The sequence below is a fragment of the Acanthisitta chloris genome, unplaced genomic scaffold (genome assembly GCF_000695815.1).
Source record: "Acanthisitta chloris isolate BGI_N310 unplaced genomic scaffold, ASM69581v1 scaffold5211, whole genome shotgun sequence".
Lineage (NCBI taxonomy): Eukaryota > Metazoa > Chordata > Aves > Passeriformes > Acanthisittidae > Acanthisitta > Acanthisitta chloris.
The window spans coordinates 1,306-24,758 of NW_008657519.1; the positions used below are offsets into that span (position 1 = coordinate 1,306).

Genomic DNA, 23,453 nt, shown 5'->3' on the forward strand with positions numbered 1-23,453 from the left:
CGCGTATTCTCTGTGGCAGCTGACGAAGGATCCTGCCTGCCCTGTCCCCTCCCCTCGCCAGCTGTAGTCTGCCCCTCCTGAGCTTCTCCTGCAGCTGTGTTGGTGTGTGTCTCCCTGGGAGCACTGTCGCTGTGCCTGGCAGAGGCCCTGGCAGGATGCAAAGCTGTTCTCCCCCCGTGGTTCCGCTCGCCTTCCCGCGCAGCATGACACTTCCAGCAGGGCTGATCCCGGTCAGAGGGTGTGACTCTGCCCACCCCTCTGTGCCCTCCCCATGTCACTCGCTGTCCCAAAGCCCCAAACCTGCCTCAGCGTGCGCCTCGTGGCTCCGTGGTAGGAATTGTGTCCAGGTGGTGGGGAGGGATAGGGAAAGGCTGTGTTCCTGCAAAAGGGTCGGTTCAAGCAAGTTTGTTACCCTGAGGTTTACTGTTTCTACGTGTATGGCTTGACCAGCAGTGGGTTTGGTTGTTTGGGCTGTTGTCACCATATTTTTATGGTGATGTGTTGTATGAGTGACCTCCCTGCCACTGGCTGGAGGCTGGGGGGGGGGACAGCTTCCAAGCACCGCAGAAGTGATGCTTTGGGCAATTAAAGACATTTCTTACAACCATCCAGGCAAACCTTAGTCTTTGTGTGTGTGAGACCAACTTACTACCTCCTGTGCATCCACAGCCCAGCTTGAAGCCTTTCCACAAGGGCACACAAATCACAATCCCCACTTTCTTCTTCAAATGTGTTTATTGAGAGTGTGGTACAACCAAGCTAGTATAATTTAAAGTCAGATGTGCCTAAGTGAAGGTGACTCTCCCTACAGTGCCAAACCTCTGCTTGGGCTGAGGGTTTTTCCCTGCCCCTCTAAAGGGAAGAATCTAGTGCCTACTTCCATCAGTCTGCATTCAGGGTGAGACACACACCCTGAAGGACCCAGTGGGAAATGTGCTTTGTAGTGTAAAGATCAGCTTCAAAGACGAGGCCGAGGCCCATCGCGTTCCGGCGCAGGGAGGTTGTGTACACAGGTGTCCGCAGCGTGTTCTGCAAGAGCACAAGGGAACAAGGACACTGAGCAGTGCCTGAGGTACTGCTGCATCCAGCTGCAGACAAGAAGGGCCTTGAGGAGAGGTGACTGTCCTCAGAAATTCACATTTTCTGTTAGAGGTCTTAACTATCTGATACCCAGAAAATGTCCTTTATGTCATTAACTGAGGATGGGAAATAATAGGAAGAGTAGGGGGAGTGTAAGAGTGTCCCATGACACCTGTCCTAGAGTGCCTGGAGGGAAAAGAGGCAACAAATTCATCAACCCCCTTAGAAGAGAAAAACTGTAATGGGGGATAAGGTAAGGAGAAGTGTTAACCAACTGGGGTACTTTGTAGCTGAGTGGTGATGGAGAAATCCAGCTGCTGGGCTAGGAGGGCAGGGACTGCAGGCCACGGGATGTGACAGCAGAAGGGAGTGACTAAGCTGATTGGCCACTGTGTCCCCGGGAGCTGTACCTGCAGTCTGAGCCTGTGTGCTTCCGTGGGGATTATCCTGACGATGGGCAGCTCCACCACCGGGACGCGGGGCTGGCTCTGGGTCAGGCAGCTCTGCTCCATGTCCCAGTCTGCTCCTTCCAGGAACAGGCCAGAAACAAAGCAGCCTGCAAAGGGCAAAAGGCAACGTGTGTATAAACTGAGCTACTAGAAAAGCTCAGTTTAAGACAACTGTTCTGCGGTCATCACAAACTGACTGTGTGTCAAACTGCAGCTGCACAGGGTGCAGTGAGCTGTGGGGTTTGGTTTTATCACCCAGCTGTATTGGGAAATCAAACCAAATTGTCTCGGTTCCACTGATGAGCAGTACTAGGAATAAACACTGATTTGCTGCTCTCCAATTGCCCAAGTCAATGTGTAAATAGAGGTTTATAAACCTGCTGGGATTGGTAATGTTCTAGGCAGTAAGGAATTGGTGTGTGTATCTATATATGTGGGGAGTGAGCAAGAGAGGTACAAGTCTCCTTGTCTGTGGGTGACAAGAGCTGGAGAGAGAAGATGGTGCTTTGTGGACACAGAAGCTCTGCAGGAAAGCAGGAACCATAACCCAGCTGGAAATTATGAGGACTGTGAAATGCAAACCCTAAGGTATTGTCTGCCTAGGTGTAACCAAAGTAATGTACTCAATGTGCCGAGAGATTTCTCTTTCTCAGCCATCAACTCCTTTATTATTTTGCCAAGTAATCATAAAAACACCTACCCTCAGTGCAGTCTTCAGTGACATCTTCTGCTCTCCTGTACTTGGTTACCTCTGTGTAGAGGGTGGAGTGATCCAGGGGCCACTTGTTTTTCCTGCAGGTGGCTTGAACAAGAGCTGTCAGGTAGGATTCAGGAATGTGCAGACCTGACAGCCACATCACCCTGGGCTCGTGCTCATTAACCTGCAATCACAGAAGGTGATCTGTAGCACCTGATACTCAGCCCAGAGGTCAGTGCTTCTAAAGACAGGTCAGTGTCTTTGTCATTGACATCCTTGTCAAGCAATGATGCATTACCATTCTGGGGGGTGATTTGCACTAGTTCAACGAACTGCTTTCTGCATCAATTGGCACAGCGTAATATGCAGTTTAACAAGGTAAAAGCTTTCTGGGGGCATAGCTAAAGCAGTGAGTGTTCACTGCTTTCTGCATCAATTGGCACAGCATAATATGCAGCTTAACAAGGTAAAAGCTTTCTGGGGGCACTTGCTTACCCAGCTGGAGTACTGGTTATACCGAGCTCTAAAGAAAATCATCCAGTTTCCAAGTGTTTTGAGTGTGTCGGGGGCTAGTCGCCGCCAGATCCCAGGAATCTGCCCGTTGAAGAGAGCCTGAGCCACATCATCCAGTTCACTGCTCATGCCAACCTCCCCAGCCAAGGCCTGGAGAAATGGGGAGAGTCTGAGTGTGAGGCTAGGGCAGGTATGGCCCAGCTGGTTCCGTGTTGTTGCTGTGATTTACTTACACGTTGCAGCTCAGCCAGTGACTTTGCCATGCGAATGATCAGCCTGTTGAAACGTTCCAGCTCCTGCAGCAGCACCACAGTCGTGGGGGAGATGTCAACTCCAAAGCCTTTCCGTATCTGCTCGAGATCAAAGACTGGGGGTAACATGTTCGCTATATCCTTGGCAACATTGCCAATGTATTCATCTCGACTGATTCCTGTTCCAGTTTCACCTAAAACCAAAATGGTTGAGTGAGACTAAACCTGTATTGGCCACTCTTCCTCTGATTAATGCTGGGGGAAGGCTGAGCTGACTAACCTTTTGGCATCAGTGTCCCACCCTGTGCTGCTCCAGCACTTGCCCACGAGGCTCCCCATGTGCCTCAGGGCACGTGCTGCGCTGCTCCGACGCTGCCAGGGTTGAGCTTCGCTCACTTCCCAGTCCCCACTGTCCCTCTGCTCCCCAGGGCCACCAGCATCACTCCCCCCTCAACTGCTGTCACAGTCCCCACGGCAAGGCCCTCACCACCTCGTGATTTCCCACTTACAACCCCAGTTTGGATGGAGAACACACCTGTTTGGGGCTGCAGCTCAAGGAGGTGAGCCCACATGTCGCGCACTGCCTGCGTGTAGTACCCGATCTCGGCGTTCGCGTGGAGCCCAAGCACCTCTGGAGTGTTGGAAAGGGGCAGAGCTTCTATGGCCTCTGGAACACAACCACAGGGGCTCTGTTAACCCACAGCTCCCAGGCACAGAAAGCACTGCAGTGATCTGCTTATTGCTCTGCTTGAAAAAAATCAAATCCTAGAGCTGGTGGATCCATGCCTCCCCAGAGAGCACTGCAGTGATCTGGTTATTGCTCTGCTTGAAAAAAGTCAAATCCTAGAGCTGGTGGATCCATGCTCCTAGTGCATGGATCGAAGGAACACTTAAATACATATACACAGAAATGTGTCACTTAACGAGGTTAACATGCTGTTTACTGAGGTTTTGTGGGGTTTTTTTAAGCACTGAGCTCACTGCTAAGCTCACATGAGCACTGCAGTGATCTGGTTATTGCTCTGCTTGAAAAAAGTCAAATCCTAGAGCTGGTGGATCCATGCTCCTAGTGCATGGATCGAAGGAACACTTAAATACATATACACAGAAATGTGTCACTTAACGAGGTTAACATGCTGTTTACTGAGGTTTTGTGGGGTTTTTTTAAGCACTGAGCTCACTGCTAAGCTCACATTGCAAAGGGCTGCTCATAAAAAGCAGAGGATTTTAACACTTCTCATATCCACCAATGGATGTATGGAATGTCTGCTGGAAGGAGACATTTTTTAATGCTAATATATGTGTCAGGAAAAGCATTTCTTACCAACAAAGTCATTCTTTACAGTCCCTTCTGGAATTTTATAATCAACCTTGTCATTCTTATAGAAATGAAAGACTTGCAATGTGTCAAAGAGGAAGTCCCCGAGGTACTCGTCCATGTAGACGCTCAGGACGCGCCGGTCGAAGCTATCGATCGCGCGGCCACCGTACATGACCTAGAAATGAGGCACAGCAATAGGAGAGCTTTGGCCTTTGGAGCAGAAAATGCAGTTTAAAACCAATCCATGAAAGGTCCAAAATACTCTCTGTTTTTGCAGTGACTGTGAGGAGTAACACTGTCTCCCCTATGGATACCAAGAACCCCTCCTGGGGGGACAGGTGGGATGTGTTTGGCTTTGGTCTGGGGGAGCTGCTCTGGGCACTGCTACTCACCCATCTGGGTGATTTCTATCACCTAGGTACCAGCTCGTGCTCAGCTGAGATTAAGAGCTGCAGAAGAAGTGTTTTCTGCAGGATTTCACGGGGCCCTGCACGAGCTTTGGGAATACCAATCGGTAGAGCCCCAGTGCTACCCACTGTGCCTGTACCAGTGTGCTCTGGTGCTGCTCACAGCCTTTCAGCAGCAGATCCCCAGGGCTCTCACTCACAATTAATTAAGCCCCACAACTCCCTCTTGTGCACCACACACAGTGGCTCTATTTCCCCGAGACTCAGATTAAGGCACTTGCTCAGGGCTACACTGGAGTTTCAAGCCTGCCCAGAAATGATTCTCAGCAGCCCATGCAGAAAGGAAACTGCATTTACCTGGATTTTTTTTTACCATCAAGAGGCACTGTAGGCACTCACCTCTCCAATAAGGTATTTGAGACTGCTCCAAGGGATTCTACCATCATTTTGTTGGAAAGCTTTGGTCAAGTATGTGTTAAGGATTTCCATGCAAACCTAATAAAGTTGTTGGAATATATGAGAGAAGAAGATTCATAAATCAGATATCCATATTCAGAGAGTTTGTTTAATGTAGTTCTGGTTTGGAAACTATCAATTGTTTCTTTCTGAAATAATCAAAAGGTTAAGTATAAATTCTCTGAAGAAAAGAAACCCATGAGAGAGGCAATCTAAACATGAAGGATTGGGAATTGGCTTTAGTGGCCACAATGACATTAGAGAAGATCAGGAGTCTATGTGACTCCACAGAAACAGAAAAAAACCTATTAAGCAATCAGATTTGATCAATTCTATGTTCTCAAAGTAATCTGAGCTCCTCAGGAATGCAAGAGCCACTGTAATTGTTTTCTTACCTGGAAATCAGATTCATTAAAATCATATGGTACATTCCAGCCAACCTTCCCAAACTTCCTTCTCTCCTGAACCACAGCATGGAAAAATGCCAAGACATAGACCAAGGATTTAAAGGCAGGATGTGGGCACTCCTCTAAGGCTTCCTGGGGAATTTTGAAGTAGGTGGCTCTCATGTTCAGCTTCAGACCACTAGGTGGTTCTGTAACAACCTATCAAAACAGTTAGGGACACCATCAATTACTGGACAACTAGAGGAAAATGAGCTGTAAATATGTCACATGAAGTAAGATGTGCAGTGCTAGCCTGAACATTTTAAGTAGCTTTCCAAATTCCTATCAGTATGGGGTTTTTCCTTAAGTAAAGACATGGAACAAATTGTTTATCAAGGTAAGCACACCTATGTAAAGAGAAACTTAGGTTAGAAATCGTCATGGTGTTGGAAAAACAATAATTCTCACACTTGAAGATCTAATTTACTGTAATACCAACACTTCACACATTTTGGGCTGTCCTACGTCCCCAGGGTGATGGTTTAACTGCTGAGCAAACCTAGAGCAGCTTTCTGACAGCTTTTTCAAAGTGCTCTAAAACCTCTGTTCTCACTGCTCAGGGTGCAGCTCCACAGCCTTACAGATCTCTTCAGACTCACTTCTCCCCAGTGTGGGATAAGAACAGCCCAGAGCTGTCCCTGTCACAGCAGAGCACACACTGCTGGGTCTGTCACACCATCTCTGGAGTGAATAATGCTGTTACAGGACTGGTCACCACAGCAGCAGTAAAGCAGCCATGAAAAAAAAGAACATCAGGCCAGAATCATGGCTTGTGCCTGCAAAATAATCAGCTCAGCTTCTGGTGGTAAATGCTGCAGCCTGAAGTAGCAGCTGGAAACCATTATCCTATTCCAACGTCTGTGGCACTGGCACTGCTGCCAGGCCAGGCTCAGGCCTCGGTGCTGCACTGCACCTCTGGGACTGACAGGGCTGATTCTGGCTCTCTGGACATTCCTCACTTGTGGCAGCATTTGGATCTGAAGAGTGTTTGTCACATTTCCAGGTTCACTCACAAACTTCTACTTTGAAACAGCTGCTTCAGAAGTGCTGAACAGCTCTCACTCACAGGAAACATCACAGGGAGATAAACAGGATGATGAAAAGAGGATTTGGATTAGAAAGACAAAAAGTGAGTTCCTAAGCCCAGGTCAGCACCCGGGTCAGGCTCCTGCCACAGCTCAGCTCTTCTGCTGAGCAGCAGTGGCAGGACAGGCCCTCCTGGCTGGGGTTTCCCCACTGCACAGCACCTTCAAGGATTTCTGCAGGATTCCAACTGGGAACCCTTTGGTCGGGTCAGTCGTCAGCCAGAGGCGAAAGTCTGGGTGAGGTTCTGCAATTTTCTCCAGGGCCTTTTCCAGCTCGATCAGCCACTTCACCAAAAGGTGACAGTTCTGCAACATGAGCCACTCTCCTTCAACCACTGCATTCTCCAGCATCTGCAGAGCAATCTGGAGAGGGAAAGAACCTTGTGTGAGTGATTCTCCCTTCCCCTCTGAGCTCACTGCCTCCCATGGGCTCATGCAGTGAGATCTGTCTGCTAACAAGCACATTCAGCCTTTTAGTTCCAGCAGACTTACCAGAATGCCACTTACTGAGAACAAACCTTTTCCCACACCACAAGAAGTTGCTCTGGGATGCTTTAGTATAAATTCATTTTGAAATTAAAAGTCATACAGAGCGTTGAAGTATTTCAAAGCAGGACAAGGGTGTGCATAGCCCAGAAGAGGGTGAAGATCAGTCTAGGAAGTGGTTGTCTAAATGACTCTGATAGTTCTCCCACGGACTGAAATCTTGCCAAATTCAGTCAGCTGTTAAGTTTTGGGCATCCTGCCCTAGTGTCCATAACAGAAAGGAAAGCTACATGAAAAGGAGCAGGATAGCTTTTTGGTAGCAGCCATCTCATGTCCAAACACAGAGCTCCAGGTCACTGACAGCCTTTGAAAGGCTGCAGAGTAACAGCTTTTCAGCTCAACTGTTTTTTAACAGCTGACAATCTGGTTCTGAATCTACCTCACCCAAACCAGAACAGTGAATTCCTTTAAAATGGACGAGACCTTTGGAAAGGAAATTTGATCAGTCCCAGAGCACTAGGAGCAGGGCCTGCCATTCACAGACTCGATGCACACAGCACATCCTCACCCTCCCACCCTCATTACCTTTTCTTGGCCTTGTCCCATGGCCAGGAATTTGAGTCTATCCCCTCCAAAGTCTGTCCTCTCAGCCAGTTTCATGAGGTCAGTGACAGGATCACAGCCAGGACTCAAGATGAAAACCACTGGTGAGTAAGGGCTGCTCTGCTGCAGGATGGCCTCAAAGCTGATCACGGGGGGCTGCACATACCTGAAGGGGAAAGAAGCCCCAAAAAGCTGCTGGTTTGCACAGAGCAGCTGTGTGTGAAATACCTGATGGTGTGATCAGGATTTGAAGGAAGAAAGTGACTTACTTCTCCCCCATTGTCACTGTCACGTAGTCGGTCACTGCCCGGTACAGCCTGTCCAGACGGAAGCACCGTAGGAGCAGGAGCTTCTGAAAGGCTGAGAGACTGTCCTGGTACTGCATGGGGAATGGGATCTGCTCCAGGGCATCTGTGTCATACCACTGGCAAGAAAAGATGGCAGACAATGCAAAGGAGCCAAATCAGGGAAGTTATGAGGAAAGAGACAAAACCAGTTTGATGAACAAGTGGCCAAGAGACACAAAGAAAACAAAGTCAATCAGCTGCAAAGACATGCTATAAGGTTAGGTGAATGTAAAAAGTTCAACTTTTTCAGCATAAAGTGTTCAAGACCAGATACACATTTGTATTTTCATTCTATACTTTATATTCTCTTAAGATACACGAAATAGCAGAAAAGTACTGACAGACTGTTCACAGGAAGACTTTCTTATAAAGCAAGGAGACATGGAATGAAACAACAGAACAAAGGAAAGTCTGTGTTTGTCACTAGCCTATAGAACTCACTGCACAAGAAGATCAAAGTACAATTTAGCAGCATGAAAATACCAGGGAAATGTTGAAATCAACAGCATAAATTCCACTGACTTCAACAGGGCAAACAACTCCTGTAAGGCATTTGACTGACAAGTATAAAATTTACAGTATACCAGGGAAGAATTTTTGGGGGTGTTTATGTAAATCCTTAATTTTTCTGCGAATCAATCAGCAGCTGAGGTCAAGAAGAAAAGCAAGAAGCCTGCAGTGCCACACCTCCTGCTGTGGCACATCGTACTCGAACACTCAATCCCAGGAGGGAAACAAGCAGACAGAGCAGGACTGCAAAAAAAACACCTACATTTTTCCATACATCTGGATTTTTTTCCACATCATCTGGAAGAGATTCAAATTTCTCAGGAAACAGTTCAGACAAGTGAATCAGGTCTTCCCAGCCTTGATCTGGAAGCCAAGCATGAGGTTTCTTCCGTGCACTCTTCTCCAGGGAAATATTGCCTAGTCACGGGCAGAAAGGAGAGTGAGTGTCCCTGTCAGAAACTCTGCAACACATGACCACACACACAGTCCCACTGCACTGAGGGAGCAACTGGAAATTTGTTTCTGGAAGCACTGTAAGATCAGACTTGTCTGCTGAAGAGAAGATGGAATTCTACAAGTGCTTGCAAAAACCAAAGTTGCATCTTTGCAACCATTTCTAAAGTGATGTACTCGTGAAAGTGATGTACAGTCAGACAATTACAGGTTATTTTCTCAGGTAATACCCTAACAATTCGCTAATATGAGATTTGTCAACACCTGCAGAGAAGGTTCAGCCTCTTTGCTGTTCACCAAAGTGAAAAATCCAGACATAGCAGAACCCCCAGTTTGTGTCAACCAATGCACAGAGCTCTCCTCAGTGGTTTCTTGAGGTGTTAGCTCTCAGTAAACCGCATCTAGTAAAAAAAAATAATCTGCCTTCAAAAGACCTTTTAGCTATAGCTACATATTTATATATAAATATTCACTTTACCTTTCAAAAAGAACTCAAATTCTTCTTGTGGAACTCTGCCTTCAGCCTGTTCTATCTTGACAGTCATATTAAAGGAGAACAGTAACTTGTGCTTCTCGAACAAGCCTGCGTTAAAAGGACAATATTCTCACAAACCAGCTGCTAAAGCTCATGGAACTGGAGCAATCCAAGCCCACATCCTGCCCCTGCTGTGGGGATGTGTTCCCAGGAAGTGTTTGAGGCCAGGCTGGATGGAGCTTGGAGCAACCTGATCTAGCCAGTGGCATCCTTGCCCATGGCAGGGGGTTGGAGCTAGATGGTCTTAAAGGTCCCTTCCAACCCAAACTATTCTGAGATTGCATGATTCAGTGATTCTATGATCTGGTCACCCCACAAAGATCAGCTGATTGACTGTTGGACTTGATGATCTCAAAGGTCTTTTCCAGCCTTAGTAATTCCATGATTCCATGATGAGAGTGATCAAAGATGGGGCTTTGGATCAGGCTTACCCTGTGAGCTCCATCCAGGGACCTGAGCTGTGATTTCCCATTGCTAACTGTGTTAAGAACAGCATTTCTGCAAGAGTTGCATAGCTAAGTGTGTGGTTCCTTCTAACACAAAGAGCAGGGAGTAAAGTGTACACCAGGAGCAGTGCTGAGACCTGAGCATCACTGAACTCACTGCTGGAACTTGCCTCTCTGACATACCCAACTGACTTTGCCTTTTTTTTGCACAACACAGTCTCAACCCATCACTACAAGGCACTGACCTGTGCAGCCATAGTTGTAGGTGTTGAAAGTCAGTGTATCCATGATGTTTCTTAACCTCTTTGGAAGAACAGGACTGGGCATGGATTTCTGAAGAGAGAGTCCAAACACCTCTAAGAAGGAAACCAGTGAGAACTGATACATGATGTTGACAAGTGCCATTTCAGACAAAACTGAGAAGAGAATGGCTCCTCTCCTGGCAGCTGGTCTGTAGCCGTCTCGAAGGAGATCGATATCTGCCGCTGTCGTCTCTGCAAGCTTCAGTTTCTCAATCACCTGGACCAAAGAGGGATTTTATACACCTGTAACTCCTGCACTGATCCAGAGTGTGTATGTTATGGCACAATAACCAGAGCTGCTCAGTGCCTGCCTCTCTGTATAGGGAATCTGGGCAAGTAACCCAAAAGAAGCTGGATCAATTATCAAAATCCAAAGTTAGATAAAATTAATCCCACCCTGGGTATTTATGAAAAGTAAAGGCAAAGCTTTACACAAAATCATGGAAATAGTGTGGGAAAGACCCTCTGGGGATCTTTAGTTCAATTTTCTGCCCAAAGCTGGAGTATGACCACCACTTTGATCAGGTCCACTGTGGCTTAGCCCAACTATGGTCTGAAAACCTCCAGGGATGAAGATTCTACATCCTCTCTGAGTATGAATTATCTCAGTTTTTCAGGTCAGATCTGCTACAAGACAAAGGCTGCTTCAGAGCTGAAAGGAATACATCATTCTTGCTTTAGAACTGTAAAGAGCCATTACTTTGGTCCTGTTAGGGACTTCTCTGAAGATGGGATTTGGTTCTCTGAACTCTAAAATTCTGCTCAATACTGAGAGATGCAACATGCTCACGAGAAATCTTTCCACTTCCTTTCAAACTAATTGCTAGCTTCAAGGGTGAAAGATGGAAGCACAGTGAATAAAAGGAAAGACTATGTTCTGTTAGGAGATAACCCTCTGAAAAAGCCTGAGCTGGTACCTCAGTAGCTTTGAACTTTGTCTCTTCCAGGGTTTGCACCAGTTCCAAGTTGTCCACCATGTTTCCTGTGGAAGATGTCAGTCCCTGAAGCAGACAGTCTTCCAGATCTTTCAGCAGGTTTCTGTTGTCACTGGTCTCCTGGACGAGACGTTCTCTCTGCTCTTCCAGCTCCCTCCGTTCAAAACCCGTAATGACACTGAGCAGCTGATCCTCCAGGCCCTTCAGTGTAACTGCAGTGCAACACATGGACACAGCACAGGCTGGTTTGAAACACAGCAGAGCTTTGACACAACTTATTTAACCTCAAGCACCTCATAAAACTACAGCAATGCACCAGAGTGACTTGGTTATTGACTCTGTATCTTAATTCAACCACAGCTGCTTAACTTGACAGGAGCAGGAAGAGATATTTAGCTCAGCTGCAGATTAGAAGAGAGAAGTGATAAGGATTTTCTGATAAATCACATGCTAAATACAAGGGAGACTACGAGAATTTCACTGAGGTTTCAGACAACAAACCAGGCCCTAAATTTGCACTACAGCATAATCACTGCTTTGTTGCTAAACACACACTTGTGCTTACCTGTATAATTGATAACCATAGCTTTGCCAAACACAGAGGGAGAATACTTTGGGTTTGCCAATTTAGTGTTCAGGTACAATCTAAAATTACTGTCATAGTCAACCTCTTTGTCCCCCAGGACAATGAATGCTCTCCCCTGTGCAACTTTGATATTCTTCTCCAGGACGTTGTCTATCACAGGATCGATATATTCATCAACCCCATGCAACAAGAAAGGGTTTCCATACTTTATGGCCAGTTCTAGTTGTTTTAGGAAATCTGGGTCATTAAAGGAAGCCACCTGCAAGAGAAAAATGGGAAGCTGTGAAAGGAGAACTGACATTCACTGTGATGAACATTATTATTTTACAAGAGCTGCCAGCACCAATACTTGCTCTTTGCTGCTTTTTGTCTTTCCCCTCACAGATGATACAAACTGCACTGTTTACAGAACAGTAAAGGTGCTTTTTTTCTGATTACTAGAGAATAATTTCCATTTGGAGAACTACTCTTCAAAGTGCTAACTGTGCCTCTGACTGTGTTTACTGTCCTACATGCAAACTCCATCCTGGAGCTGAGCTAAAACACAATCTACACTCTCCTTTTTGATTAGATGCATGTACAAACAAGCTGAAAGAGTTGGGGTAGTTTATCCTGAAGAGGAGAAGGTTCTGAGGAGACTTTATAGCACCTTCCAGTGCCTAAAGGGGCTCCAAGAGAGCTGCAGAGGGACTTTTGACCAGGACATTTAGCAATAGGACAAGGGGGGATGGCTTTAAACTGAAAGAGGGCAGGGCAAGATTAGATGTAAGCAAGAAATTGTTTACTCAGTGGCTGCTGAGGCTCTGGCACAGGTTGCCCAGAGAAGCTGTGGCTGCCCCATCCCTGGAAGTATTCAAGGCCAGGCTGGATGAGCCTTGAGCAACCTGGTCTAGTGAGGAGGGGTCTCTTCCCATGGCAGGGGGGTGAAACTAGAAGGTCCCTTCCAACCCAATCCATTCCATGACTCTATAATATATAATTGGTTCTCCACTCAAAGTGACAGATACTCATGCAGCTTTGAAAACAACCAGTAACAAGGTAAAACAATCTTTTCTCTTTACCCTCAGATTATTTTTCTCTTCTTTCTTCTTAATCCAGTGTAGTGCCTGTTGCTGTGGGTCAATACACAGCGGGAAGCGACTGGCATATGTTGTCAGGATGCCATTCTGGATAGAGAGCTCATCAGGAGGCAATCCCTGGGAAACCCACCTGGGAACAGAAGGGATCCAAGGCTAGGCTGGGATGAAAACTCAATGGGAGAGCAGCACATTTCATTTGTCAGCAAAATGATGCAATTCGCTGAGCACACGATCAGACCACAAGGAAACATACAGAGTGTGTGGACTATGGGAAGAGCAGCAAAACTCAGACTGACTCATTGTCTGAGTGATTTGTGACTACACTGCCCAAAACACTGACTGGTGCCTTTGTGAGCAATCCTGCAGTTGATACATGGGCTGTCTGGGCACGGGTTCAATACCAACTTCATTGAGGTTAATGAAAAGCCACCTGCTGGATCATAGGAACACATAGAGAACTCCTTTAAAAAATTCCTAAAAATGGTACATGTGTCTAAGTTCAGTGAATGTGCCTGGAATGTAAAGCACAATGGTTTGTTAGAACAAATGGCCTCCACTAACCAGAAGGAAAATAATTTTTCTCCTTCTCTACATGGCAGTAAGATGTTCCCTCTCGGTATGGCTGTGCTCCTCCACCCACAATCCCAATTCTGTGTACAGATTCAGCTGCAGATTCCCATGTTATAATCTCACACTCAGTAGTCACTGAGTTTCTTGGCTGGACATACCTGCTAACCTCCACCTCATCAGTCAGGAGCTTTTCTAACCTAAATGGTTGACTGACAGGAATGTCTCGTGAGAGGATATCTTCTTGCCACACTCCATAGATCATTTCATGACGAAAGTCCCAGCTGAATGCTCCTTCATAGCTCAGAAAGGCAGCAGAGAGTAGACAGTCTCCAAGCAACTTCACCTTTCGGATTTCATATTCCTTAAAATCCTCTGTCCACCTGACAGAATGATAAGGGAATCCTGGGTCAATCTGCACCAGGGAGATGGGGTTTATGTGAAGAATTTCCAGCTGCTGCTACTTTAGATATGGGTTGAGACAGACCCCCAAATTTAGAACCAGTGGTTCTCTCACTATGACGATGGCAACAGACACTGAGTTGATCTGAATGTTATTCCTTTTAATCCGAGTTATTTTTCAAGAGCTAATGGATATTAGCTTAGAACAGATAATAGCTCTTCTCAGAAACAAACCTCATGGGAAGTGACATTTCCAACAATGTCTCTCTTTGATAGATTTTATCCCTGACACACGACCCTCTGCTGTCAAAAATGTTCCTCTTTCACTGCAGACTCACCTCTCGTTCTCAGATTTCAAGCCATCGATGAGCTTGTCAGCAGCCTCTAATCTTCTCCGCATGATCTCTGCTTCTTCTTGTAACTGTTGGTTTTCTTGTATTGCCTGTTGATATTTGTCCCCCAAAGCTTTCAGCTCATCCTGAATGGTAGTCAGCTCTCTCTGTATGTTTTCCAGTTCCCTCTTCCTTAACTCATAGTTCCGTTCCAGCTTAGCCACCTGCATAACATTCCGAAGGAAACGTAAGAGTGTCAGAGGAAAGAAGAGTTTTGGAGAGTTAAGTAATAAGGAGTGTAAGCCAAAAAAACTGGCACTGTTTATCACCCTCCTCTTCCCAAACATACATATCATGGTCTGATACTGCAGTTCCAAAGCAGATAAATCTCCCCAAATTTTGTACTCATGAGGTTTATTACAGCATGTGAATGGTCTTGCTGACACTGGAGGTCAGCAGGGCTCTCATTCCCTGACAAAAGGAGAGGTTTGTCTGCTTCATAACAACAAGGGTTACAGCAGAGTGGCAGGTTAATGGTTGGACTTGATGATCTCAGAGGTCTCCTCCAACCTTGATGACCCTACAATTCTAATAATATTAAGGCCTCTGACACATCATCTAGTGAATAGACTTTCTCAATAGAGAGTTGTATATAATAACCTTTTTCTTGAAAGAAGTTCCCCAGTGTCACCTGTTGGACCTTAGATTTCCTTTAGTGACACAGCTAACTTCCCAAATGTTCTAAAAAATCAAAGGAACATGGATTTTGTGTACCGCTGAGCTCTGCTCTGTCCAAATGCCATGAGTTTGGAAGTCTGTTTTCAGTAGACAGCTATAAACTGCGTTTTTCTAGGCATGTAAGATTATAAAATTCCAACTGAACATGTTCCTTTCTCCTCCTTCAAGCACTGGTATGGATGGTAACTCACATCCCAGCATCATGACACAACACACAGCAGTTTATGACTGAGTAGTTGCCTCACTCCTACTGCAATAACTCTGCTAAACACTTCTTAAGCACTTCAAGAGAAGTGAGCAGTCTATGATATTGTCAAGTATCATACTTTTCATCATCATGCTTCATCCTCCTCTGAGTTTAAATCCAACACACTTTACCTTTTCTTCCTTTGGCTTGATGGCTTTAACTACATCACAGTAGGACACCACTGCTCCAGCAAACTTTAACATTCCCAATCCTGCTCTGCTAATAGCTTCCATCTCACTGAAGGTAACATTAAGATTCTTCAACAGAGCTAAATTGGCAAACACAAAAATATTGCAGGTGAGTTGAATTGCAGTGCAGAAATCCCCAAAGAAATAGCTTTTCCTACCAGCAACATCAACCAATGCTGTGACAGACAATTTGAACATTTGTCAGAATATTAAAGACACTCTGACTTTCAGATGAAGCTACTGGACTGTAAGTAAACAAGCACAATATTGCTACTAGTTTCTCAAGTTCTTTCTCCATGAAATTCATTCAGGAGTTGTTCAGCATGTCAGTCAGATGCAATTTTGTTCCAAGACCCAAATTCCCCCTTTAATGGAGCTAACTCTGGATTACACCTTTGAAAGCCTGTGCAAAGTTTGGCCCATGAAGTTTAGATAAATCTTATCTTGTTTCCACTCTGTATACATCACATTTTAATTGCTAGCACAAGGATGAGGTTGTAATTCTACTAAGCAGCAGCTAAAAGCAGACAGCAGGCCTGCTCAGCTACCCTGTTTGTTTCTTGCCTGCTTTGAGGCAGAAAGACCTTAGGTAAGATACAAACAGGATGGAACACATAGCAGAAGGTCTTAGAACTCTGAAAAGCCTAGTCATCCTGACAGTGCAGCACCTACAGCACTGTGGACAATGCTGTCCCTCAGCACAAATTCAGTCCCACCCTCCCAAACTACACTGCAAGGACTGCTGGTGACTTGGCTAACCACATGAACAAGATCCTCTGTTCATTCCAAGCATGCAGACTAGGAATTCACCTCGCATAGCTCTCACGTTGCTCGGAGGAATTGACCTAAAATCCGTCTCCAACAGATGTTGCAGGAAAGATGGGTCAGCCATCATTGCCCTGGCTGCCTTCCAGCTCAGCTCTTTGGATCCTTTCATTATCAGAATACATTCCAGAACAGCCTGCACCTGCTTAGGGGGTTTTGCAAAGGACCTAGAAAACAGGTGAAGGAAACAGTGGAAGAGAAAAAAGAAGAGACAAAGCACATGATGCCAGACACAAGTACTTCTTCTTAAGAGAGTCATTGCAGTACAAGAGCTTGTAGACAAGACAAGTCACACAGAAAAAGATAACCCAGCTCAGACAATAAATCATTAACTACTCAAAAGCTTAAAACCAATTCTTGCATTCAGACAATTTGATCCATGAAATACTAAAGGATTTCAGCAGTGGAAGGCCTAAAACCCTGAGCCATGATATTTTCCCTAGGGCGGTGAAGCAGCTGTCCATTGGGAGCAGAATTCTGAGATCTAGCAGAGAAAGGAAACTAAACCAGTGTGGCAGGGAAAGCAGAGCTGTTGCTATTTTGGGGACAGCTATTTCCAGGAAAGCCAAGGACTGGATGTGCTTCTAAATCTATTCCCAAATACAAGATGTATTATAGAAACACAGGGAGAAGTTAATTCAGAAGGAAAATACATTTTCATGCTATGAAAACATCCATGAAAAATAACAGGTATGTGTTCCTATTCACACATTAAAATAAAAACAGTATGAAAGCATCCATGAAAAATAACAGGTATGTATTCCTATTCACACATTAAAATAAAAACAGAGGAGGAATGAACATGTTTAGACAGCTGCTGCTCAGGGAAAAACCACAGCAGGTTCTCGTGCATCAGACACAGGGTAGAGAAATATGGAAGACAGAAAACAAAGGACTGGAACAACTGGCTTAAGGTCAAGTCCTGGCTAGGAATCAGAAGACTCCGTTGTGACCTCTGCACCCAGACCTGTCCTGACCTTCACAGACATGTGAGAAAGGTGACGCTAAGGCTCAGGCCCTGCAAATAAGGGTCTCTCAGTGACTTTCCAAGAGTTTATGCTGCTATATATCCAAATGAGTCACCTGAGTTCAGTAACATCACCCTTTTCAAGCTTCTCAACCTCCAATTTGGCAGCTTCTAAAATAGGCTTGATTTCAGCCAAAGCTGTCTCAGCATCTGCCTTCTCCACAGCAATAACCTGATTCTGTTCCTGTATCTCTGCAGCTTTTTCTTCAGCCATTTTTTTCTTCTCCTCAGCTAGGAATGTAAAGACAGGACCATAAATGAATTACTGACATCTACATCCAGAACATAGAGTAATATACTGATACAGGTTTACTCTTTGCTGAAAATCAGAAATAACCATTAACTCAGAACCTTTGTGTTGCTAGCTTGCCTATGTTTACAGGTTCACCACCAGGTTAGGGACAGTTACTGTTTCACACAATAGCATGGATAATCTCTTTTTCCCAAAGTGTTTTCTTCTGGTTTTCCTCTAATATGAATTTTCTGAGTCAGAAGGTCCCTTTCTTGCCACTGCTTTTCCCACACCTTGGGAAGGGAAGACAAGGGCAGGCAAACATAGCACTGACTTGTGTAAAGTCCTGTAGGCCAAATGTAGAGCAAAGATGGAAATCTGGGCCAGGCAAGGGCCCTGCTCTTCTGGCCTGGCATGAGAGCAGCACACATAGAACAAGAGGGTTACCTCCAGAAGCAGCTGGAGCTCTTAGAGCATCTTCCAATCCAACCCAACCCAACACGGACAACATCAGATCTGTGGACACTTCAGTAGTTGTAAACTACCTACCTGCTTCTGTGTTTGCTGAAATCTCTTGTAACAAAGCCTCACAAGCAGCTGACTTTTCTGTTAGCACAATATTTTGCTCAGCAAGTTTTTGGTTCAGCTCAGCCAGTTGTACAGCAGCTTCCTTCAGTTTAACCAAGCCCCCATCGAGCCGTTTGCATTGGGCTAGGTGGAAGAAGAAGGAGAAATGTTCTTTCATTGTGTTCTATCACACAGCAACAACCTCACAAAGGGTAAATATGCTGATAGGTGCACTGAGAGATTTTTCCTTCCCTAAGCCTCCCACCCAAGATGATGTGAATGGCACTTGAGCTGACACAGTGTCCCCTGCCACAACTTGCCTTCCATATTACACTGTTTTATCCTCTTCACATATTTCAGTGCTCACTGAAGTATGAATAAGAGGTGCTATTTGAGGAAGAATGTCAACCCATGAGTGAGGCTGTGCTGGTATTAGATTTAATCAGACTCTTCCCCAAGCAGAGAAGTGTCTGGTTTGGAGATTCTGGTTCAGGTTCATGCACAAAAGAATTCGAGGAGAGCTCAGTGTTTGACAGCAGAGTCTGAATAGTCGCATGTGGCCAGAAGATTGGGTCAATGTCAAACCAGAGCCTTACCTAAAATGAACTCATTTTTCTCCTCCAGCAGCTTTGAGTAAGTGTGGATAAAATCAAGGTAATTCTTTGGTGTGACATGATTACTACGTCTCAGTTTCTGCTGAAATTTCTTGCTGAAATGCCCTACAGATTCATGCACCATGACCATGTGCTCAATCACTGACTCGCAGCTCTCAGTTGGGATGAATTTGTTATTTCCTAAAATTGGGGCAGAAGAAATAAAAAATTCAAAGATTTGTGGGTTTCTTTCAGAGTACACCACTTACCACCATTCTTAGGCACAAAACCAGTCTGCATTCTGGGGCAAAAAGCAAGATCAAGACAGAGTCAGAAGAAAACCTGACAGGCAGCTCACATTGTCTGCAGAGCTGGGAACTTGAATTTTAGCAATTTTTTAATCTATTTGAGTAAAAAACAACTACCCAGTAGCATTTTTTGACTGGGTTTTTTTGTATCACCCGTTCAGACTCAGGGTAACAAGCACAATGGGAAGTCAAATTGTGATACCTACAATAACTGCGAAGTAAAGAATATGTTTCTTGGGCTGTACCAAGGGTTAATGGCTTAAAATACTGACATCTTACATACCCACAAAGGATTCTGCAACTGCAAACAAGGCCTGGGAGGGCCAGGGCAAGAACCAGTCAATACCAGTGTTGTTGACAAGACCTTTAAATAGAAAGAGAGTGTTAGTGAAACCAGCCCCTAATCTGACAGGCAGTGCCCTGGTTAACTATATTTGCATCAAGAATCTGTAAATCTGTCTTATTTCACTTATGCTTAGCTACAGAATTTACCACAAAGTCAATACTTCCATACTGACAGTAAACAAAGAGCTTTGCCCCTGTGTCCTGCTAACCCCATTGTGCCATTCTTTAGGCTCTACCATTTTACAGGACACAGCCAAGAGCTGCAAGGAGGTATTTTAGTGCCTGGGTTAGCATCCCCACCTGCTCCCACCTTTCACATGTCTCTTCATTTCCCCAAGACTCCTCTCAGCCACCTGCTGAAGCACAGCATCCCTCAGGCTCAGGTGTTTTTTCTCTCAGTGGATGTCCCTCTCACCATGCCCATTTTTTGGCTTTGGATATAAAAATGTTTCTCTTACCACCATCCCATTTTCATAATGATCTGATACCATAAATTCTCATGTTAAAGTACAGAAGAAAGGCTCAGACATATGCTGTGTGTTTCCAGTTCAGTGAGGATGACCAATTGATTTCTAGCTGTTCAGCTGGAAAATGAACTGATCTGATAAATGCTAATCAATAACGTTTGCTGATATGTGGTAATTAACTGGAAAAAAACCCATGCACTGTAAATCCTTAATCATGAAACCTGCTCTGCTTAGCTTCAGCTGCCAGACACCTCTCAGTGTCCACTGGAGGGTTTCTCTTGTCTGTGGATTTGTGTTTCACAGGGAAGGGACTAAAGAGTGTGTACAATTGATACCTGGGAAATTTCTGCACCATGTTCTCAGGTCATCCCCAACTGGGGACATTCCCAGGACAATGTGCAGGTTGTTTGCACATTTGCTCACAAAATATTGCCAGACACTATCTTTGCCTGGGTTCACGCCAGCTTTAGAAGCTTCATCTCCAATCTGACTTAGTATGGAGTCTTTTTCATCATCTGCAAAAAGGGCTGGCACCATTCCTGCAACATAAGGACAGAAAAATGCTAGTGAGAACAACCAGTAAGAGGAAACCATATGGCTGGGGATGGGGCAGATGAGAAACCAGAGTCACAGATTTTAATCCTAGTGCTGCAAAAATGATTCAGAGAAGCTTTGAAAGAACCAATTAATCTCTCTATGCTTCTCCTCCTCCCCATAGCCCCCATGGAAAACAGGCTGTACTTAGGATGATGCAAAGGGATTTAGAGGAAAAATTAATGCATTTTTGTTTGGGCTTCAGCAACATATACAAAATGTCTCAAGAACATAAAGCGCTTTTAACTCTGCAAAGAAAATCTCTGTAAGTGTCACATTTTCATTCTCTCAATCACATGGCAAATACTGCATAAGTTACCTAATGACAGACCAGGAACAGGGAAAACTAGAACAAGGAAATGCATAAGATTTAACACATCTGTTTTCAAATCAGACTGTGTGGGAACTTCTATAGAGAGGGTGGTCACACAGTGCCAGCTGCTGCTCATTTCCAGCTGCTGCATACACTAAAAGATACTAAACTACATTTTAGGATATATATATATGTGAGTAGTTGCTGCAGTTTGGGTGAATGCTATTCCAAAGCATTTGGATGGTGGACAAAAGGTGAGTTTGTGGCCAAATGCAGCTGAAGTTATACCTCAGTCTGTCTTGGAAGAAATCTGAGACTCCTGCAGCATCATGACCAGTGTGAATGAAGCCTATAGCCTTCCCAGACACACCTGAATGACTGTAAGAAGATGCCAGACACCCATTATTAAGGCCAAGATCATTTCAAGTAGTACTGAAAGGTATAACTAACTAAAGCAGCAGAGGACACAGGGTGAACCAGTAATAGCTGTATCAAGGGTACATTTGAGATTATGAGTCACAAGTAGACACTGATCAGGAGTAACTGAGGCTGCCTGAGCCACCTGAAGTTAACATGTTGTTGATGAGTTCCAGGAAACTCTCTTCTGCTACATGTGCATCCGTAAACAGGAACACTATTGACTTGTTCTCAATCCCCAACTTCTGGTACAAACTTCTCAAATCTTCTCGGAAATTATTTTCTCCATATCCTCGACTCAAGATGATCTCAAACACCTGGGGATGAAACACAGACTGAGAGGACACAGAGGGACCCAAGGTATGATGGTAACTCTGAATTTCAGTTAGGCTGAATTGAGGGTTTGGCCCCTGTTATCACTAAATGTTTAAATATCAAAAAGAGATGCACTACATTCTTCTTTCAAGTTACATGTTTACAACCCTGCAGGTTTGTGTTTTCCAAACTGCTTTGTGTTCATCTTCCTTTTGAGTTCTTTCCTCCCAAGCCTTTGCAAGAGACTGGAAGTGGCTCTGAGAGGAACATTTCCTCTCTGAAATAATACAGCATCAATCCCAACAAGGGTGCTCAAGCAGCACTGCAGTGCTGCTGTAATACACCTGAGTATCACCAGCAGCAGCTAAGGCCTATCAGTTGTTCATTGCCAAGCCCATCATTGTTTTCTGTCCCCAGTGCCAAAACCACGATTCAGGCACTGACAGCTTTCTGCCCAGATCACCCACAGTCATCACCTTAGACCTCCTGGCCATCACCCAACCCTGGGTTCTCTCCCCAGGGAAGAGATGGCAGCCTGATCTTGTCTCGACTGATTGACTTACTCCCCACCCCCAATTTCATCCTGATCACAATATTGCTTTCCTTGACTTCTCTCCCCACACAGACTCAGGGTCCCTCACCTCATATCCAGCTGTATAGGCAGCCAGTCTGGTTAGAGACTGCTTTCCTGAGCCTCCCACTCCCACGAGCAGGGCATGCCCACGGTCCATCCGTATGATGCGATGTATCCGGATCAAGTGCTCCAAAGCATCATCAAAAAGAACCAGATTCATTTTAATATTAAATTCATTATAGTCTTCCAAAATCTCCTGCAGAGAAAGGTGAACAGAATGTTACTAGGACACCAACGCAACTATAGCATTCATTAAGTAACAATCCCTTCAGCAGCATTATTCCTTTTCTGTTCCTCAGGGAAAATAAACTATTGGTGACTCTGTAGCTGATCCTCAGTTTTCATTACTGCAGACCCCAAATGGGTATCAAGGCACATAAAATTCTATGTGCACACAGGAAGAGAGCAGATTTCCCACAGTTTGAGGTAGGTTCCTGCCCATTCCTCAGACCTAGCTCCAAGCTGGTGCACAGTACCTGAAAGATAGCTTTTGCTGCATCATAGTCTTGGATATCCTCATAGATACGAGGTTCTTCTTCATTCAGAGCTGTTCTGAAATCTCCAAAAAGAATAGGATCCCTCATGGCCTGCTCCAAGTCATCTGTGAAGTGCTCTTCAATCAAGTTCTTTATGTGACCTTGTACCTGCAAGGATATGAAATGAGTCAGGCAACACCTCAAAGCAGATGATTCTGAAGGGTAGAAGGCTACAGCCATGTTCTAACACAATCCTTCCTGAAGGAAAATACTGACTAGAATTGATTTCCTGAGTTTTCTCCTGCACTGCTCTCACACTTTGCCACCTGTTCTACTGCCAACCAATCTTCCTGGGCAGGCAAACCAAGTGCTACTTTCCATTCCTTCAGCAGATCTGCTTACTCAGCCTGCCATAGTCACTTTATTTTAGAAAAAAACCCTCTGTGGACCATGTTTTAAATTAATGAGCAACATATTGATTAGACAAGTCTGCAGTTGGACTGCAAGACCTGAGTCCAACAGTTGGCAATGTTGCTGTTGCAAATTAATTGCCATAGTAATAGTCAGTGACTACTAAAACCTGAAAGAAATTACTCACCAATGCTTTGTCTGCTTCATTAATCAACCTGTCATGGAATACCCTCAGGCACTCATTTCTCCAAACTCTCACCATCTGGGTCACTGTTTGAAACCTGAATTAACAGCAAAATATCAAACTGCACCAAATGAGCTGACACAATTCCTGAGGCCATATGGTTAGTAACACTGACCAAATTCTGGACTGCCTTTCTCACTCCTTTTTGACTCTTTTTGATCTTGTTCACTTCGTAGTAACTAATTTGCTTGCATTTTTACCTCTAGACATCTTATTTATGAAAG

At 44.9% G+C, this 23,453-nt stretch overlaps 1 protein-coding gene across 1 annotated transcript in view; it reads right to left on the reverse strand.

The window, feature by feature from the left end:
* Positions 1 to 882: 882 nt before the first annotated feature.
* DNAH10 (dynein, axonemal, heavy chain 10) overlaps positions 883 to 23,453 on the reverse strand; it is a gene marked incomplete at its 5' end in the record, with an annotated part of 50,763 nt that continues 28,192 nt past the window's right edge. The window contains 31 exons of the mRNA XM_009084734.1: positions 883 to 1,029; positions 1,491 to 1,636; positions 2,230 to 2,410; positions 2,722 to 2,889; positions 2,973 to 3,184; positions 3,526 to 3,657; positions 4,315 to 4,486; positions 5,118 to 5,213; positions 5,570 to 5,779; positions 6,868 to 7,068; positions 7,777 to 7,960; positions 8,064 to 8,218; positions 8,914 to 9,068; positions 9,583 to 9,687; positions 10,331 to 10,604; positions 11,305 to 11,534; positions 11,888 to 12,167; positions 12,970 to 13,117; positions 13,716 to 13,937; positions 14,295 to 14,512; positions 15,405 to 15,541; positions 16,272 to 16,453; positions 17,370 to 17,544; positions 18,095 to 18,256; positions 18,709 to 18,906; positions 19,297 to 19,377; positions 20,161 to 20,364; positions 21,295 to 21,466; positions 22,106 to 22,294; positions 22,575 to 22,742; positions 23,173 to 23,266. Coding sequence (XP_009082982.1) covers positions 883 to 1,029; positions 1,491 to 1,636; positions 2,230 to 2,410; positions 2,722 to 2,889; positions 2,973 to 3,184; positions 3,526 to 3,657; positions 4,315 to 4,486; positions 5,118 to 5,213; positions 5,570 to 5,779; positions 6,868 to 7,068; positions 7,777 to 7,960; positions 8,064 to 8,218; positions 8,914 to 9,068; positions 9,583 to 9,687; positions 10,331 to 10,604; positions 11,305 to 11,534; positions 11,888 to 12,167; positions 12,970 to 13,117; positions 13,716 to 13,937; positions 14,295 to 14,512; positions 15,405 to 15,541; positions 16,272 to 16,453; positions 17,370 to 17,544; positions 18,095 to 18,256; positions 18,709 to 18,906; positions 19,297 to 19,377; positions 20,161 to 20,364; positions 21,295 to 21,466; positions 22,106 to 22,294; positions 22,575 to 22,742; positions 23,173 to 23,266 — 5,398 coding nt within the window. The remainder of the gene's footprint in view (positions 1,030 to 1,490; positions 1,637 to 2,229; positions 2,411 to 2,721; positions 2,890 to 2,972; positions 3,185 to 3,525; positions 3,658 to 4,314; positions 4,487 to 5,117; positions 5,214 to 5,569; positions 5,780 to 6,867; positions 7,069 to 7,776; positions 7,961 to 8,063; positions 8,219 to 8,913; positions 9,069 to 9,582; positions 9,688 to 10,330; positions 10,605 to 11,304; positions 11,535 to 11,887; positions 12,168 to 12,969; positions 13,118 to 13,715; positions 13,938 to 14,294; positions 14,513 to 15,404; positions 15,542 to 16,271; positions 16,454 to 17,369; positions 17,545 to 18,094; positions 18,257 to 18,708; positions 18,907 to 19,296; positions 19,378 to 20,160; positions 20,365 to 21,294; positions 21,467 to 22,105; positions 22,295 to 22,574; positions 22,743 to 23,172; positions 23,267 to 23,453) is intronic.